This window comes from Vigna unguiculata, chromosome 10 (genome assembly GCF_037176805.1).
Source record: "Vigna unguiculata cultivar grain cowpea cultivar isolate G323 ecotype 2 chromosome 10, ASM3717680v1, whole genome shotgun sequence".
In the NCBI taxonomy this organism is placed as follows: domain Eukaryota; kingdom Viridiplantae; phylum Streptophyta; class Magnoliopsida; order Fabales; family Fabaceae; genus Vigna; species Vigna unguiculata.
In genome coordinates this window covers 47,363,563-47,382,134 of record NC_140801.1, presented here as the reverse complement: position 1 = coordinate 47,382,134, position 18,572 = coordinate 47,363,563, and the positions used below count along the sequence as shown (strand labels likewise).

The 18,572-nt window shown below is 27.2% G+C and overlaps 1 protein-coding gene across 1 annotated transcript; it reads left to right on the top strand.

Moving 5' to 3' along the window:
* Nucleotides 1-9,774: 9,774 nt before the first annotated feature.
* On the top strand, nucleotides 9,775-17,082 carry LOC114167213 (uncharacterized). The gene is made up of 14 exons (XM_028052220.2): nucleotides 9,775-10,056; nucleotides 10,336-10,394; nucleotides 10,768-10,885; nucleotides 11,381-11,454; nucleotides 11,657-11,725; nucleotides 12,385-12,987; nucleotides 13,645-14,183; nucleotides 14,378-14,442; nucleotides 14,648-14,727; nucleotides 14,996-15,100; nucleotides 15,371-15,510; nucleotides 15,590-15,718; nucleotides 16,289-16,441; nucleotides 16,527-17,082. The coding sequence occupies exons 1-14, from the start codon at nucleotides 9,864-9,866 to the stop codon at nucleotides 16,663-16,665; spliced, it is 2,466 nt and encodes an 821-aa protein (XP_027908021.2). The 5' UTR covers nucleotides 9,775-9,863; the 3' UTR covers nucleotides 16,666-17,082.
* The last annotated feature ends 1,490 nt before the right edge of the window (nucleotides 17,083-18,572 follow it).

The following is an 18,572-nucleotide window of genomic DNA, read 5'->3' as shown; positions in this document are numbered from 1 at the left end:
GTTATTTAGACTATTAATCTTTTATGGTTTAGTTTATATATAATTTGTCATTTATCATTTAAAATTTTATTCTATTTTTTAAAATATTTCACAAAATTTGTAATTTTAGTTTCTAAATATTTCCTTTAAAGTTTTAGAATTTAGGTATTAAATTTTGATACTTGAATATTTTCTACGCATATGGTAAATATTTTAAAACATTAAAGGGATAAAATTGTTAAGAAAAAATAAGAATCCAAAATATAGATTTTGTAAAATATAAAAAATTTGATAATTAAGTATTTACATTTTTTGAATCATATATTCTTATTTATTTGTTAATTATGTTTTCATTTTGTAATTCTTATTCTAATTTAAATATGTACTTTCATCAAGATTTTTTTTAATGTATACTACTGAAAACACAAAACACGTTAGTGTTCACTTTCTTATAATAACTAAAAATAATAAATTATTATAATTATGAAAGTAAATATAAATATTTTTTTACAATTTTATTATAAATAATTATATTAATTTAAAAAATGATTAAATTTAAAAAGGTTTTAAATAAAAAAATATAATTAAAAAATGCTTTTATAGGATAAAATTAATAAAATAATTATTTTAATTTCGAAAAATAACGATTGAAAGAGTAAAGTAAAAGAAAAAATGTGTGATATTTTTTAATAATTATAAAAAATAATATTTTTTTATAATTTTATTATAAATCATTTCATAATTAAAAATAGTTAAATTTAAAAAAACCATCAAATTAAAAAAAACGGCTAATTTTTTTAAAAAAAAAATTATAATATAATTATTTTAATTTAAAAAGATATTTATTTAAAATACAAACTTAGAAACATTTGTGAACACTAAAAAGAAAACTTTCTTTTTCATTTTAATTTTAAAAAAAAATTGTCTAAACGGTAAATGTGAAAAATAAATTTCAATAAAAAAAATCTCTTTTATATATATTCATATACAATATATATATATATATATATATATATATATATATATATATATATATATATATATATAAACTAAACATGTATCTTAAAAATAAAGAGGCCCAACCCAAATATATATTAAAAAAATGGTGTGAGTAATAAAGTGTGCGGTGAGAAAATAAAAAATAAGTGTAAAGGAAGTGCAGTAATCAAAACGAGTGCAAAAGGTAAGGCCCAAAAATAACAGGAAATAAGCAAGAGTGACGGATTATTAGATGGAGCTGACAAAATAAAGATGCCGAGAATAAAAATAAGAGAGCATACAATTGACAAATAAATTTATCTATACTTGAATTTATTCATCTTTTGACGGAGAATCTCGCGATCATTCGGTATAGATAATATTTAATTTTTTTAATTGAATATAGGAATGGATATACGTATGTACATGTACATCCCATTTTTATTTTTATACTTCTCTAATATTCATTTCGTCTTGTTTAAATTAACAAAGTACTTATAGTTTATTCAGTAAAATGAAGAATTCATATGTATAACATACATAACGTTTCTTTTCTTTGGTTACACATTTTTTCTATCTCTTATATTTGTTTGACTTATTTTATATCCATGAAATTCACTAACATCTTCAAGATAATTTTCATCTTATCATAATCTTTATGTGGTTATGATTAAATGGTGTATCATTAATTATAATCAATCAAATAGTTTTATGTCAAATAATTAAATATTTCTACTTGTTTTAATTTTTTTTCACATACATATATTTGACTTTCAATTTCAGGATAATATGAAAAACTTATAATTTTTATTCTCTTTTATCCTTAAACCAATTCTCAATAAGTTTTATAAAACAATACAATTTGTTCAAATACAACTACAAATCAATCAACCATAAATATGTATATTCATTTTGATCATATAAAAAGATACATACATAATAACTTACATAAACCAGAAATTATATTTTTTGTCTGTTTGAGTGAAAGTACTCGCTTAAACAAAAATTAAGCATAAATTAGATTGAGTTTTACTTTGCTTGAGTGAAAAAATTGTTAGCTTGAGAAAAATATCAAAACAAAAAACAATTTTTTTTAACCACGCAACTTCTAAATGATTCAAATAATCAATCTAAAGCATGACTAATTCGAACATCAATCATTAAACTATGCAAACTTCAACTCAAACATAAAAAAACAAATGCAAACAACATACAAGTAATAAAACTTAACATACATCCAATCAGCCTCTATACTCAAAATTTGTTGAAAATCAATTATCTAAGTTCATTAGTGTGATACTCCGATTAGTATATTAAATAATTATTAATTTGATAAAAAGATATTGAATTGATTTTTTTTTACCATGAGATTTTTCTTGAGAGAACATTAATAATAACATAACTCCATATATATATATATATATATATATATATATAATATTTTACATTTCTATAATTGTTCATGAAATATTACAAAAATATGTATTTGTATAATATTAAGAGTTCTACATCATAATAGAGGATTATCTATATTTTTAATATCTCATCAAGATATTAATATAATTTATCCACGAATAAATCTTCAGAAGATCCACCAATAATATCTCAAACAACTCTCACTAAGCAGGTCCCCTTCTACTCATGCAACAAGTACATATGAAGGAAAAATATGAAAGGAGTGGGGTCTTTATAAGCCTTAAATAGCAATCTTAATAAACTCAATAAACAATATAGACACTGGGAGCCTAGATTTGGACCTATAACCACAAAATTTGATCTTGTTTTACCAAACATATGGATCCATATTCCACTTCTGATGATCCATTATGAACATCATCAAAAGTTACTTTGAAAAGTGATTAGGTAGTTGAGTATTTTTCATTTTATCATACCCTTAATTATATATTTATTTTTCTTTGTGTGATTTTATTCAATAGTCTCTCAAATTGTTTATAAGACACACATTTGATAATTTTTTAATATTTTTATTTGTTTTTAATTTTTTATATTATAAAATACTATTTTGATATATTTTATATAATTATCTTTTTTTTAACTCATTATCATACTACGATTTTGTCACTATAATTGTATAAATAAATTTTATTTACTATAATATAAACTTTTAATTTAATTGTCATAAATTTCTTTTCATCACCATCTAACCTATATTGAAGTTCAAAAGATATAATATCTATGTTAAAATTTTATTATTGTTAGTTTAATATTTATTTTTTGCATTATTTGGATCAAGTGATTTATTATAACTTTTATTAGTGTATAAAAAAAGATTCATTAAAAAATTGAAGTAAACGTACATTTAACATATATTTTAATCTAAATATTTGTTTTACTTTTATATTTTTTTTAAGAAAAAAATAAATTTTATCAATTATAATTCATTAATGTTTGCAAATTTAATAGATGTTTTGGTTCTCATGAAATTTTATTTAGTATTTTGATTTGAAATGTATACAATTATAATATAATTTCTTTATAAATATTTGATATTGAGGAAACAACCATCTTTTAATATTCAATATTTGATAATATTATGTTTCCTTTTCCGTAATTTTTTATTATTTATAAAAATTAATTGATATTGAAATAGTAAGAAAGCAGTACGGGTATGAGTACGAGTAAATACCCATTATCCGGTGGCGATGAGATGAGATGAGACAAAAGTTTGATACCCATTAGGTTTAAGTATGAGGATGAAGATAAACTTTTTCGATGAAAATGAGTATAGAATAGCGAAATTCGTCCCCGCCCCATTGTCATCCTTAACTAAGACACTAAGATTTTTAATAACTATCTAGTTTGGTGACCATGTCATGCCCACATCCAGATCATCTCACCTAAGGTTATATAAGAACATAAATAGTTTTTCTTACCTGCAATGTTTACCCTCCAAGCAAGTTTCCAAAATCGAAACAAAAATTTACTTACAACTTAGAGATCCAGAGAAGATACTATCTAAGTATAACAAAATTTTAGCATATGATAAAACAATTTAAACGAATTACTTTTATCGATTGACCCGATGACAAAACCATACAAAAAGTAAGTGAAGAAAGAATTTATAGAATAATTAAAAACTTATTTTATTTCAAATTTTGATTAAACAAAACTGTTTATGACTTCTCAATTACTATGAAATGAAAATTAGTGGTGAAATTCTAAAGAGAATGAAGACAAAAGGTTTTAGAGATCGAAAAAGTATGAGAGTGTTGTTTTTGTATATAAGAGCTGTAGAATACTTCGGATAAATACACTTATTTTTTAGTTTAGTGTATTTCAATTAAAAAGAACATGTATTTTTATACAAGTAGAAAACATAGAGAAAAAAAAATATATCAAACAATAATTTGTTACCTCCTTTATATATATATATATATATATATATATATATATATATATATATATATATATATATATATTTTTTTTTTTTTTTTTTTTAATTCCTTTAAATAACTTACTTATAATTCCCTCAAATCTTCAATTTTTTCTATTTTTGCAGATACCTACCCAAAACGGTACTAAACTAAAAATTATGACACCCCTAAAATTTAATTTTAAGTATCCTCAATAATGAGTGTTGTTAAATTATGACCCCCAAAAATTCCTGGAATGCCATTTACAAATTGCAGAATCCAAAGTTTTCTTTTACCAAACCAAACTCATACTCCATATAGATATTTTTTTTAAAGACTCTACTTTAATAATTTTAAAAGCAACCACCATTTTTTGTCAAAAAAACTCGATTTGTCAATTCATATTTGCACTAAAGTTGATGCGATTGGTAAAGTTTATCTTTTAAATACGCAATTAGAGATTCAATTTTTAGTTCGTATATAGAAAGAAGAATATCCACTAAAAAACAATATCTTAAACAGATCTCAATAATTGAACAAATTTATCTTTAATTTTCTAGCAAAAGATACACAAGTTGAAAAAAAAAAAAAAAGTTCCTTCTTTCTGCTTGATCGAGATAAGATGATGACTCATTATATAATTTTGTTTGGTGTAGCTTTACTCTTTCTTTTTCAAAATTTACGAACTTTAATTCAATGTTCCAACATTTTTCTATTTAAATCCAAATGCCTCTTCTGACCCACTTGGATTCCATTCATGAGTTGGTAGTGCGTTCAAACTTTTCTTCTTCTTTTTTCCTTATTTGGAGATAATTATAATTGTAGGGGAGAATGTATAAGGATGTGAAATCTACACCATTCTTTATATATGTTAATTTCTATTAAAATTTTGTGATTTTACAATTTTTAACCTTACTTTTAAGAACAGACATTTATATGAAGTTTCTTTTTTAAGCCATCTATATATATAGAGAGAGAGAGAGGAAAAAAGAGAAATAGAAAGAGAGAAGGAGAGAGAATTTTAGACCAAATTTTCTTTCAGACTTTTTGAGAAAGACTAATAGATTGAATAATGATAAAATCATAAACAAATAAAAACTATTTCTAATTTAAAATATCAAGAGTTGTGAGCATTTTTATATCTTGTTTACTTATATCCAATATTATTAAGATGAAAAAATAAAATAATTTATTAAATTCGGACGTATTATTTACATAAAAGTAATAGTTATATATAATAGTAAAACATAATATAGAAAAATGTAATAACTAATTATATATAATGTCTAAAATATTAAGAAACTAAATAATTAATTGTATATGACATTTTAAATATCTAGAAACTAAATAACAAATATATAATATCTATAGTATATAATCATAGTGTATTCCAATATCATAAGTTGAATAATTAATATTGATGATTACTAACTTGTCAATGAAACAATTGAAAGTTGTTATAGTAAGGACTTTTGTGAATATATATTATATATTTGATAATGAGTTTTAACTTTTGGAAAAAAGTTTATTGTATTTGAACAAGTTTATGAATAAAATGTTAATAAAATTGTAAACCATTGTTTAGAAGTTTATCTCCTTCCATATATTCCATATATAAATATACTCAACTTGTAAATCAATCCTTTTGTTTGTTTTGTAGCACTAGGAAATATATGTATATTTCTTTAGAGAACTAGTCATTTAAGAATACATTGTTGATATCTTATTGTTATAAGCTCAATTTTTTTTATAGCATCAACGACTAATCAAACTTTTATAAAAATAAGTTTAGCAAATCATGCCAAAATATATAAGAAATCAATTCCAACCTATTGTGTGTAGCCTTTGGCTACCAACCAAGCTTTACATTTGTCAACTAAATCATCAACATCATTTCAAATTAAAAAATCTATCCACATCATATGGAATGTTTGTCTCCTATTATAGGGACTAGAGACCAAGTGTCATTACCTTTCAAAGCCTTAATTTCTCAAGCCTGACATTTCTCCATTTAGGGTAAGAAATTGCTTGATGATGAAATTGAGACTCATAAGTGGTGAAACTTTGATTGATGAAGGTTTGTACTTGTGATTGAGTCTGTTTAGAGAATAAATTTTTTGAACGAGATAAAGGTTTTAGGTGCTAGAACACACATAATCAGACAAATAAGAGGGTTTCTTGGATACCCTATTTGATTTATGAAGAAAGAATTAAAAATAATCGATATTAAATATTAATGTTTCAGATGCATCATGGAACTCACTAGAATGATGGTACAACAAAAGTATTTGAAGACAAGTTATTAAGAATGGGCAAAGAAATTACTATATCATCGATGAAAGAAAAAACCTCTAGAGGAAGTTACGTCCTTGAAAGAAAAAAATGTTTCATGAAAGAGAATATCCCTTGAAATAAAAAATTATTTGGTCATTAGGTTGTACTGTTTGTATCCCTTGTAGCCTTTACGATATTCAAAAAGAATGGATGGAATGAAATGAGGAGTGAATTTATTTATGGAAGATGACAAAGTTGTCCCCTAAGCCAAACATCTAAAAAATTTCAATGATATTTTCTCTTAACTAGTGTGTTTTATTTAGGTCTCTCAACATAAAAAAATGATGGAGAATTTCTTGTTCTACTATAAAACTAGTAAGAGTAAGTTTTTTTTTGCATTATTAGACCCAAAACACTTAACCTTGGTCCCAAACTTTGTTTGAATCATTTGAAAAAGTGTTTTATAAAATTAAAAACTTTAGATTTAAGAATGGACACAAAATGTTTGTCATTATAAGTAGGCTTACCATAAGATTCTTACATGTCACAATGTAATATATCAAATAATAATTGAGACACCTTGTTAAGTGAAGTGAAAAATAATTTTCTAAACTTAACAAGAAAACACATTTAAAATTGGAAGTAAAAAAATTATGTGAAATATCAAAAGAAATGTCATTATTCAACAGTCGAAATAATTTATCTAAAATATTTCCAAATCTCAAATGCTAAACACACATTCTTACAAAAATAAATATTTTAAAAAACAATATTTGTACTAATATTAGAAGAAATGTTGACATATTTATTTTGTGAAAAAAATAAGGAGACAACACATACAACCCTTCAATATCACTGACGATCTTCTTGGAGTTCAACATCTCTAAATATAAAAATGATTTTTAACAAAAGGTGGTTGACAAATCATTATGGACAAATACAACAATGACAAACAACAATTTAAAGTTGAATTGAGTTGCATAAAAATATTATTGCACCAATGTAGGAGAAATTTGAACAAAAACCAATAGCTACAAAAAGAATAACCCAAGAGTTTTATCAGTGACATATATGTAAAATTTAAAATATACATTATTATTGATACCTAGATCAACCGTTCATTTATCTTTAAACAAATTATTGATAAAAATAGTATAAAAATGACTAACATCTAAAGTAGACATAACCGTATCACTAAGAGCAATCGATCATGAGATGCTAGAATTTTCATCAATGACATAAAAAAAAAAATTAATACCATATTATGATAAAAAAAAATCATCGAATCAAGATTTGTCATATAAAAAAAATGATAATTAAAATACAATAAAAAAATTGAATATAAAAAATAATAAGTGATATAATATGATATCTAAAATATTTATAAACAAAATAACATATTAATATATAATATTTCTAATATCTAAATACATATTGATTAATTAAAAGTTGATTCACATAGTTTTCTTAATCTATCCTTTAATTTTAAACGTATTGTCCTTAACTCATTTTTACACAACAAACAAAACTTCAACTATTGATGATAAATAAATTTCTATTATATTTTATCATTTTCAATAAGGACATATTTCTCCATAGTTTTTAATTTACATTTAACATTTGAACTTATAAAAACATATATATTTTTTCAAAATTATTGAAATATGTTAGAAAAATATTGATTTGCTTATTTGTACCATACTTATTATCTACACGTTTTCTAAAAATGACTAAACAATAGTATTCTTATTCTTTTATTACTTTGTACCTATGTTAGCTTCTATTTTGAAATATGATTTGTGGTGAAGCACACGCTCTCACTAGCGCGTAACGATTGAATATGCGATGTCTTTCGTTTACGACTCAACTCAAAGACTTTAGTATTATTGTATTTGATAAAATAATAAAAAGAAAAAAAAAAACTTTAATATGAATATTCTTCTGACCATAGTTTCAAACTCTGACCTTCAAACTATATTCCCGGGGCTGCTATGGTAGTTGAAAATTATTGGGAAATAAATAAAAAAATATTTGATGGAAATATTTTTTCCTCTCTATCTATTTAGGTAGATAAAAAAGTTAGATTAAATAAAAATATTTTCACATAAAGATATATTTCTTGAAAATATGGCAAACATAGTTTATTCCACAAAGTTGCATAAATGAAGCACATTCACAATCATCTTCTATCACTGATTCTATAATTGATATATTCACATATTTTACATTTTCTAATGAATCTCTCTTAATAATTGTAATATTTGAACATTGAATTTTTAACCACATTTAAAGGTGTACTATAAAATGATATAATTACCAAAAATAATATAATTATCTTAAATGTTTTTAATAAACTTAATGGTCATGTCAAACAACTTAATAGTAATAAAGTCGTTAATAATATAACTTTAAAAATAAATAGATATTGTTAAATCGATAAATTTATTATCGATAAACTATCTGCTTTAATTAACTAGTTTCTAAACTAATTTAACTATGATAAAATTGCGTAATAAGTACATCGAGATAGTTTATTCTAGAAGTTTATAATTTATAAGCTACCTCTTATTTCAATCTATTTAGTTTTATTGTATTACTAATCTTTATATTTTAATGCATATTTTTATTATTTATTTATTTATTATTTAATTTTTGTAAAAAAATTTAATTATTATGCTACTTTTAGTATTTATTAAATTAATTTTTACCGTGTATGTAATTCAAATTGAAAAAATTAAATTATAAATTGAGATAACTAATATTTTATTATGTACTGTTATGTGAAAAACATTGTAAAAACAAACTCAATATAAAAGTAGTTTAAATTAAAAACCAAAAGGAAATTTAAAAATAATTATATATATCTTTTATTTTTGTAATTATTACTTTAAAAATTAAATAATTTATTAATATTTAAAAAAAATACGTAGATACAGCTGTATTTGCGTTAGCGAAAATTAAGATAAGTAACGTTAAAACTGAAAGAGGATTTATTACGTTGTTAATATTTCCTTAAAAATCTTAAAAGTCTTAAGAAAATTAAGAAGATAGTAAGTGATTATTAATAACTGATTTATTTTATATTGACCCACAAACAAATTTCGTTGACCTATTTTACATCAGTAATATTTTTCTTATTAATTAAATTAGACTCACTAATACATTATTCATTCATTCTTCGTCACTGCCTTTCGTCTTCATGGTCTCAGAACAACCTTGAATTTACCAAAAAAAAAAAAAAAAAACAAAAACAAAAAAATGCCTTTGAATTCGATTCTGTGGTGTCAACTCAACTCGATTCTTCTCAGTGTGTTGTTTCTTTTTTGTTGTTCTCTTGACCTGAGCTCCGCAAACGATGAATTGGTTGGAGTCACTGATGATGTCTTCACTGTTTCCAGCTTCAGCTACCCTCAGACTACTCTCGGACCCTTTGATATGCGCTACATCAGAGGTTGGTAATGGCGACCCTTTTCTTTATTTGCTTCAATTCTTCTGCTTTTTGTCCCTCGTGATGCATTTCACCATATGGTCTTTTATGGGTCGGAAGGGAACTGAATTCTGAAGGGTATAGGTGAATTAGCATGGCAACAATTTCTCTTTCCTCTTTTATGTTTTTTGTTGTTGTTGATTAACTTGGTCAATTATCCACTGCTTCTTCATATTGTTATTGGTTGAAAGAATTTTTGGTAATTGTGCTGATTTTGTATCTTCATGTTTTCTCGTGTTTCAGTTGACATACCACCATGGTTTTCTGCAGTGTCCTTAGCATTGAACTCGGATGTAGACCTTGTAAGTAATGTCTCTATTATACTTTCTAGATCGGGGCACTTCAGAATAGCATCTATATTGATGTCTTTTGACTGGGAAAATTTGGTTCCTTCAGATTAAATAGCTCTCGTGTTTTTCTATGTTCATATTACTTTTGTGTTATAATGCCTCGTCGTAGTGCATGCGTTAATATTAACAATACAATGCCTGATAAAACTCCTGTATTGGTTATCATATCTCTTCTTAATTTTATCTCCCTATTTATTCATTCATTCAAATTATCTATTTAAATTGCTCCGTTTTTTGTTTTGCTAAAGAAATTTCTTGGGGAACCTGATTACAGAGTTTTGACTTATTTTGGCTCCTCATTGGTTCATAATTACTTTGTTTTTAGGATGTTTCAAGAGTTGAAAGGATTCCAAAAAGCTCACTGCCCATCATATGCTTTAGAGATGGCAGCCCTCCTCTGCCAGATGCTTTAAACATATCTCTGAAGGATTCAGCTGTCACAGGTAGAAGCCCCCCCAAATTATATTAAACTTCAGTTAATTGAATTGGTTTTTGAACTTAATATCTAAGCACATTATATCTTGAACTTTGTTTTATGATTATTGTAGACTTAGAAACTTTTATTAATCAAGATAGAACTTTGGAGCTATACTAAATTCCCACCATTTATCAAACGAGCATTATATTTCTATTCTATAGAAGATTCTTTTGATTCATTAGTATATGTTTAGATTTCTATCCGTAATTTTACATACCCTGCAATGATGGTTTCTCTTGGTTATAGTGTAATGGATGAATGCCAAACTCATGGACGTATAATGTTTGTTCATTTCTTAGTGTTTCACTTTGTTTTGAAGCACCATGACAGGAATTGATCACATATTCCTTCTTCCTATTCTTCTCTGATTCTTTCTTAATGAAGAAAAGGACTACATTTTTTAAATTGTCATGCGTATTACCATTCCATAATGACTTTTCGTCTACCCTTTTTTCATCAGGAATAAATGGTCTTGACAACGAGCAGTGTTTTCCTATGGAGAAAAACATCACTATGAAATTGACAAACGAACAGGTATTATAATAAGTCTTCTTTTTGTTCTTTGCAATATCTTTATTACTGCTTTAAGCACAATGCTCCTTTACTTTGAGATCTATGATGACTTATCTGCCTTAGTATTAAAATTCCTAAATTAATAATAAGGAGGATTAGATCACAAGCTATTTTTCTTATTGTCATAATATCATAGCCAATAAACATATGAATTATTTCTCAGATATCTCCAGGTGCATGGTATATTGGTCTTTTCAACGGAATTGGAGCTGCAAGAACACAATCGAGGATGGTATGGTTTATTGCCCCAACGTTACTTTTATCACAAAGAAAACTGAATATTTGTACTATTTTTTAGCATGTGTTGCAACCATTTGTTATCCTTTCAGTGCTGTCATTTGCATATTTTTATGCTAGAAGGGCTGCTAGTATGTTGATGCAGTTACTAGCTTTAAGAATCACTGTTCATAAAATTATGTTCTTTTTAGTCCTGATTTTTATTGTGCATTGTGGAATTTGTTGTTATTATTTCTCTTAATTCTAAATTGTAATGTTAAAATTTTTGTTTCTATTGAAATTCTTATACAGCGATTATGTGCTAACTACTGCTCTTAAATTATGATAATTCCACCAAAAAATAATATACGTACCCCATTTATTTCTTGTAGAGCTAGTGAAAGAAATTAAACTTCAATGTACCAGTGGGTTCTAAAGCCAAGGGAGTAGATTTTCTATAGATAGTTATGGTCTTGTACAACATGTGTATCTAGTAAATATTCTATCCAGAATGTCAGATTGTACACAACCTTGTACTGATTTTTGCCTTTATCTTTGTATCTCGTCTCAAAGCAAAAGTTCCTTATTTTCATTGGGCTTAATTTTTTCTCTGAGCCAAGTTCCTTATGTAATAATAGACATGGAAGAATAACAATTACTTCTCTACCTCTACAGATTATCCGTGGCTCAGCATACTCATTCAGTGCCAATATAAGCGTGGAAGCATGCTCAAATTCAATGATGAAAGGGGAGCTATGTAACAGTACAGTCTATCCACTTTCATGCACAGTATCTGATGCCTATAATTCCGTGAAGGCTACAGTGACGAAGCCACTGATGGAAAATGTGATGACCTGTAAAAGTAACCTAGATACATTTTGTGCACACGAAGGTGTACCAGAACTTTACTCTCTGGATGTAACTAACATGGTAGAAGAATTGATCATTAAGGTAGAAAATGTCAAATTCAATACTACAACTTCAAATAACACTTCTAGTGCAAATGATGTCAGATTAATGGGTTTTGTTCGCCATGGTGCAATTCCTTCAGAAACTTTGCATGATTATTCCGGTGATTTGAATAAGGCCCCTTTGATTATCCGTTATCCACTGATTGGACGTTTGTACATTAGTATAGTACCAGTTAATGTTTCAAAAAAGTCTGTAGGGACTTTGGATGGCAATTTAAAAGTTTGTTACTCCATGGAATCACAAGTACTTCAGTGTGCGCTTGGAAAAGCAGGACCAAATTGCACAATGGACAGCTACACACTTCAGGTAGTATGGATTGCTAGATGTATCTCTATCTCTATATTCATTTGAGATGGTGCTCTTTTTTTAATGCAAGGGTTCACTCTAAATTTTATAGTAGAACAGACTTGTGCTTTGGGCTATATCCTAGATAGAATGGGGATATGATCACATGCAATGTAGACTTATCTTGATGGTTAAGAAAAACATTAGCTATAACAAATATAAAGAATAGAATAAAATAAATTATATACAAACATAAGCCTTCCAGTAGCAAACAAAAGATTGAGCTACCATCTGAGCTGTACAGCTCAAAATCCAATCAGATGTTTATAATTTGCAGAAATAGAAACGTGCTTATAGTCAGCACACGCCTGGTGCTTATCTCTTAGAGGACTTGTTGATTTCTTTCCTAGGGTAGATGAATTTGTTTTCAGTACAGAACTATTTTATCTGCAATGCCGTAATATATGGATTGAAGACTTGTCAACACATTAAGTTTTCTAGTACAAGAAAGAATTAAAATATTGTTTTCACTAAATATTATATCCAATAGGAATGTTGAAGAATTTCCAGGATTTTAAGTCAAACGACACCCTGGTAGAATTAGTTCTATATCTTGTTGCTTAAAGATATTTCCCCTCTGAAATAAGTTATTGACAAGATAAGAATTGTTGTCTGCAGACAGTTCTAAGGAGAGGAGGTCCAATTCCCTTTGAATCATACTTTTTACCTGTGGTTGGTGGTGAAGGAGCATCTTCTGCCAATTTTCCTCTTGAGCCATTTTTGAATAAGTCATCAAATGAAGGAAGAACTGATGACATTTGGACTTATTTTACTTTGGACATTCCCCATGGTGCAGCTGGGCGGAACATTCACATACGATTATCGGCAGATGTCAAGATCAATTATGAAGTGTATGCTAGATTTGGTGGATTGCCTTCTCTTGATAACTGGGACTATTATTATGCTAACAGGACAAGGAAGAGTGACCAGTCCATGTTTTTCATGCTATATGATTCAAGTGACGACAAAATTGATTTTTACATCATTTATGCTAGAGAAGGAACTTGGGGTTTAGGTCTAAGGCATCTTTATACCAGCAGTGATTCTACGAAAGCGCAAACAGTCATGTCTGTTTCACTTGAAGGATGCCCAAAACAGTGTTCCTTTCATGGAGACTGTAAATATTCTTTTGATGCCAGTGGATTGACATCGTTCAGGTTTACATTAAGCCCTTTGCATGTTTTAAATTTATCAATTTTGTTTACATTTTAGTTGTTATATTTGGTCTTGAATGGGCCGTTTCTTGTAAAATTGTCAGATACTAAGTTACGGACTTCCAGATTATTTTATTTGTATTTGTTGCTCAACTTTCCAAAGAAAATTACCATTTTTATTGTTTACCTTTCCTCAGCTTCTGCTCCTGTGATCGAAACCATGGTGGCTTTGACTGTAGCGTTGAAATTGTATCACACAAAGGTGAGTGTTAATTCTTTTGCTGGCAATATACTGAGTAAAGTGGATAGACATAGTGACTTCTTTCAATCTAGATGTAAAAAGATAGAAATGAAGAATGCTCTACTCCTGTTTTTCTCTATGGTTTGTTGAATATATGGATATGGATTTGCTGTTAGGACGTCTTGGTTTTTTGTTCTTTAATCTGGTTGTTGAAAATTTGTGGTAGGGCATATACTGCAATCCATTTTTCTCATTGGATCAAACGCTGCAGCCATACTTCCTGCCTATTGGTCCCTTAGGGAAAAGGCAAGTTTTGTTTCTGTCATCTATTTTTCCTCTAAATTATTTTGTTGTATCATGATTCATCTACCTGTTTATGGAAATTGATGAAACTATTTATAATTATATATTGATTTAATGTAGAGTATAAATAATTCTAGATATTTAACTCAATGAGAAGGAGACAAATGATTTAGATTCCCAAGAAGTACTTGATACATACATTTCTAACAAAATAAATTTACTTGTTAAATAGATTGTGTTAACAATGAAACATGTAATTTCGTATTTGCAGGCATTTGCAGAATGGGTTTTATTCACATCCAGTGGAATCGCTAGTGGGCTATATCACGCATGTGATGTTGGCACCTGGTGTGCATTGAACTTTAATGTTTTACAGGTTACTGCTCTGCCTTTTCTAGTCTATCTTACTTTATGTATCTTAAAATAAAATAAAATAAAAAGAAGTTTGGAAACTGAAGATGTTACTTAGAGTCCGAGATGGGATAGAGAGAGATTCTAAATAAGATTCTCATTCTTAAAATGTTGGGAACTCCCAGGCCTTGGGTGTGAATCCATAGTAGCATGTTGTTGGGCTGTAATACAATTCAACAGTGAGTATACTTGTTTATCTGGGCATTTGTAGTGACTTGATATTTCAACATTTCAGTTCATGGATTTCTGGCTCTCTTTCATGGCTGTGGTTAGCACTTTTGTATACCTAGCAACCATTGATGAAGTATATAAGAGGGCAATCCACACAACTGTTGCTATCCTCACTGCCCTCTTGGCTGCAACTAAGGCAACTAGGTAAATTGAACTAGTGGGCAACAGCTTTGTATATATGCTGCCAAAGAGGTTTAACATGTATCTACACTGAATTGTGCAGGTCTTCCAATATTGTTCTTGTCATTGTGATTGGAGCTCTTGGTCTTCTTATTGCATGGTTGATAGAAATCTCAAAAAGATATAGGTCCCTCTCCTTTTCATCTGGATTATCACTAAGTTTCCTTCAAAGGTAAGGTCTCCGTGCTTAGTAAATTTTGTTGAGCATGGCATTTTCCAGACAGCGTAGATGGTCAATTTGTGCACTTTTTTTGTAGTATTTTATGGGCATGTATTGATTTCCAATTTAGAGTTCCCCTATGTTATAGCAACTTTTATGGCTGATATAATCATGATCTGCCTGTACTATACTAATTAGCATGTATTCATGAAACCCTTTTGTAAATTGCCAATCTGCACATCACCACTGTTTTCTTGTTCATTCAATTGATAGTCTGATTATGGAGGCAGTCCCTGGTTTTGTCTTGGATTAGGGATTTTTGCCATACACATTGAAGCTGGAAAGCTCAAAAAGCAGTTAATTCAACCTTTAAATTTCCCTTTTTGTTTTGTTCATTTTTGTAACATGATGGTGGGAATTCAAGAGGAACCATACTAGGTTCCTTCAACAAATACCTTAAATCTTTCGCTTTAAACTTGGACATGCTGGAGGATGAACACATTCTCTTAAATAAATCCAACCTGCAGTTTTATAGTTTACCTTAAACTTAGAGATGTTCTGAGAGATGACTTTCCACTGCAGCATGCAAACTATGAAGCAATGGTTCTGTAATTTGGTGAAGACACTCCTGAGACGGTTTCGCTGGGGCTTTATGGTGGTTGGTTTCATTGCATTGGCCATGGCAGGATTAAGCTGGACGCTTGAAACCAGTGCAACCTACTGGTTTTGGCACAGGTATTATTACTATACTACTATCCTCTCCATTGTCTCTTCTCTGTCCTCTCTAGTCTCATGTTTTTCTCTTTGAAAATGGCTACAGCTTTTGGCATGTTACAATATACACATCTTCTTTCTTCTTCCTTTGCTCAAAAGCAAACATTGATGATAATGAAATTTCACCACCTTCAAGTGGAAATTATGCACTGACTCGTCAGGATTCATTTTCAAGAGGTATTTAGAAGAACACATTTGGGATTGGTGGATGCAAAAAGGAAATTGGTGGGTTTTTTGGAGTTTAATTTTGCATTAATGTGACAGAAGAATGTTAGGGTAGGTGAATGATATGTCTGCTGAGTAGAACTAGAAATCAACCAACCTAAGAGTGGATTCTGAGGCCTATAAGATGTTAACAGGGATCAACAAAGCAGTCTCTTGTAAATTCCTTCTTCACAAGGTTTGCTTTTTACATTCATTTTAGGGTATGTATTCAGCCATAAGATAGGAGAAATCATAGGATAAATGGGTTGTGGATTTGGTTATGTAATTATAATAAATTAGAATATTAATATTGATAGCCTGTGAATTGCATTGTATATGGATAGTTTATGGTGGTAAAACAGTTCAACTTTGCTTGGTTGGTATTGTTTTTTAATTTAGCTGTCTATTGTTTCAAAAACTAATTTAGGTTAATAATCTCACATTTAGTATAAATAAGAAAATTGAGTAACATTTAAGAAAGAAAATTGAAAGTGATATTGTGATCCTTTAAATAACTCTGCTCATAACTCATTGATGTTAACCAAAAAATTCACAATTTTTAAAACATGTGTTAGTAATTTCTTTTATTTTTGTTTTAAGTGTCATTTTCAATTTTCAATATAACTTTTGTGATTGTAAATCTTACATGGGTTTGAAACCTAATAATATAATTTTTTTTTCTGTTTTAAAAACGATATATTTATGTATATTTATTTTCACTTTTTTTTAAATCATCCAATTTTTAATAATAACAAAATTTTGTGATAGGATTCTCAATTTTACACTTATTATTTTTACTGTATATTATATTCATAATTTAATATTTATAATCTATAAAAGGACTAGCTATTGTATTAGATAGTGAGGGATTAAGTAAAAAAAGGTTAAATTATACTTTTAGTCCCCATTTTCATAGCAAAATTTGAATTTGGTTCCTCAATTATTTTTTATCTCAATTTGGTCCCTATTTTGGGAAATTTGACCCAATCAAGTCCTTTCCGTTAGGGGTGAAGTATCGGTGTTAAATGGTGTGCCACGTGTCAGTTTCTGGATTTTTTAAATTTTTTTATTTTTTGAATTTTTTATTTTTTGAATTTTTTTATTTTTTATTAATTTTTTTTAAATTTTTTAAAAAATTAAAATTTTGCCACGTGTCAAGTGGACATAGTGCCACGTGGCAGTGACAGTGCCACGTGTCAATATTTGGGAGTTGTCATTTTTTCATTCTCAATTTGGTCCCTGTATTTTATTTTTTGTCTCAATTTAGTCCAAATTTTTGTAAAAATTGTGCAATTTTGTCCCTCTCCAAATTGAAACCAAATTTAATTTCTATATAAATAGGCACAAATATTTCTATCAAAATTGATATTTCAAGTAAATATTTTTAACAAAATTAAGTTTATTTTAATTTATATTTTATGTTAAACTTTATTTAAAATTGTTTTAAAGTTGTTAATAGAAAATAATGTTAATAAAAAAATTCATAAATTATATTGATATTTTATTACATTGTACTTTAATATTATTTTTTATTTGAATTTCTATTTTAAATAATTGCATATTTTTAAAATGTGTAAAATTCAATAATTTCTATACTTATATTTTAGTTAGTATAAAAATAAAAATTATATAATTTAAGAAAAATTAACTAGTTTATGTAACAATAAAAAACAAATAAATTTAAAATTTGAAAACAATTTTAAGTAAAATTTAATGTGAAACAAATTTAAAGAAACTTGGTTTTATTGAAAATATATAATAAAAATATCAATTTGAATAAAAAAAATCAAATTTAATAAAATATTTGTATAACATTTTATAATTTTTGTTTCAATTTGGAGGGGGACGAAATTGCATAATTTTTACAAAAAATTAGGACTAAATTGAG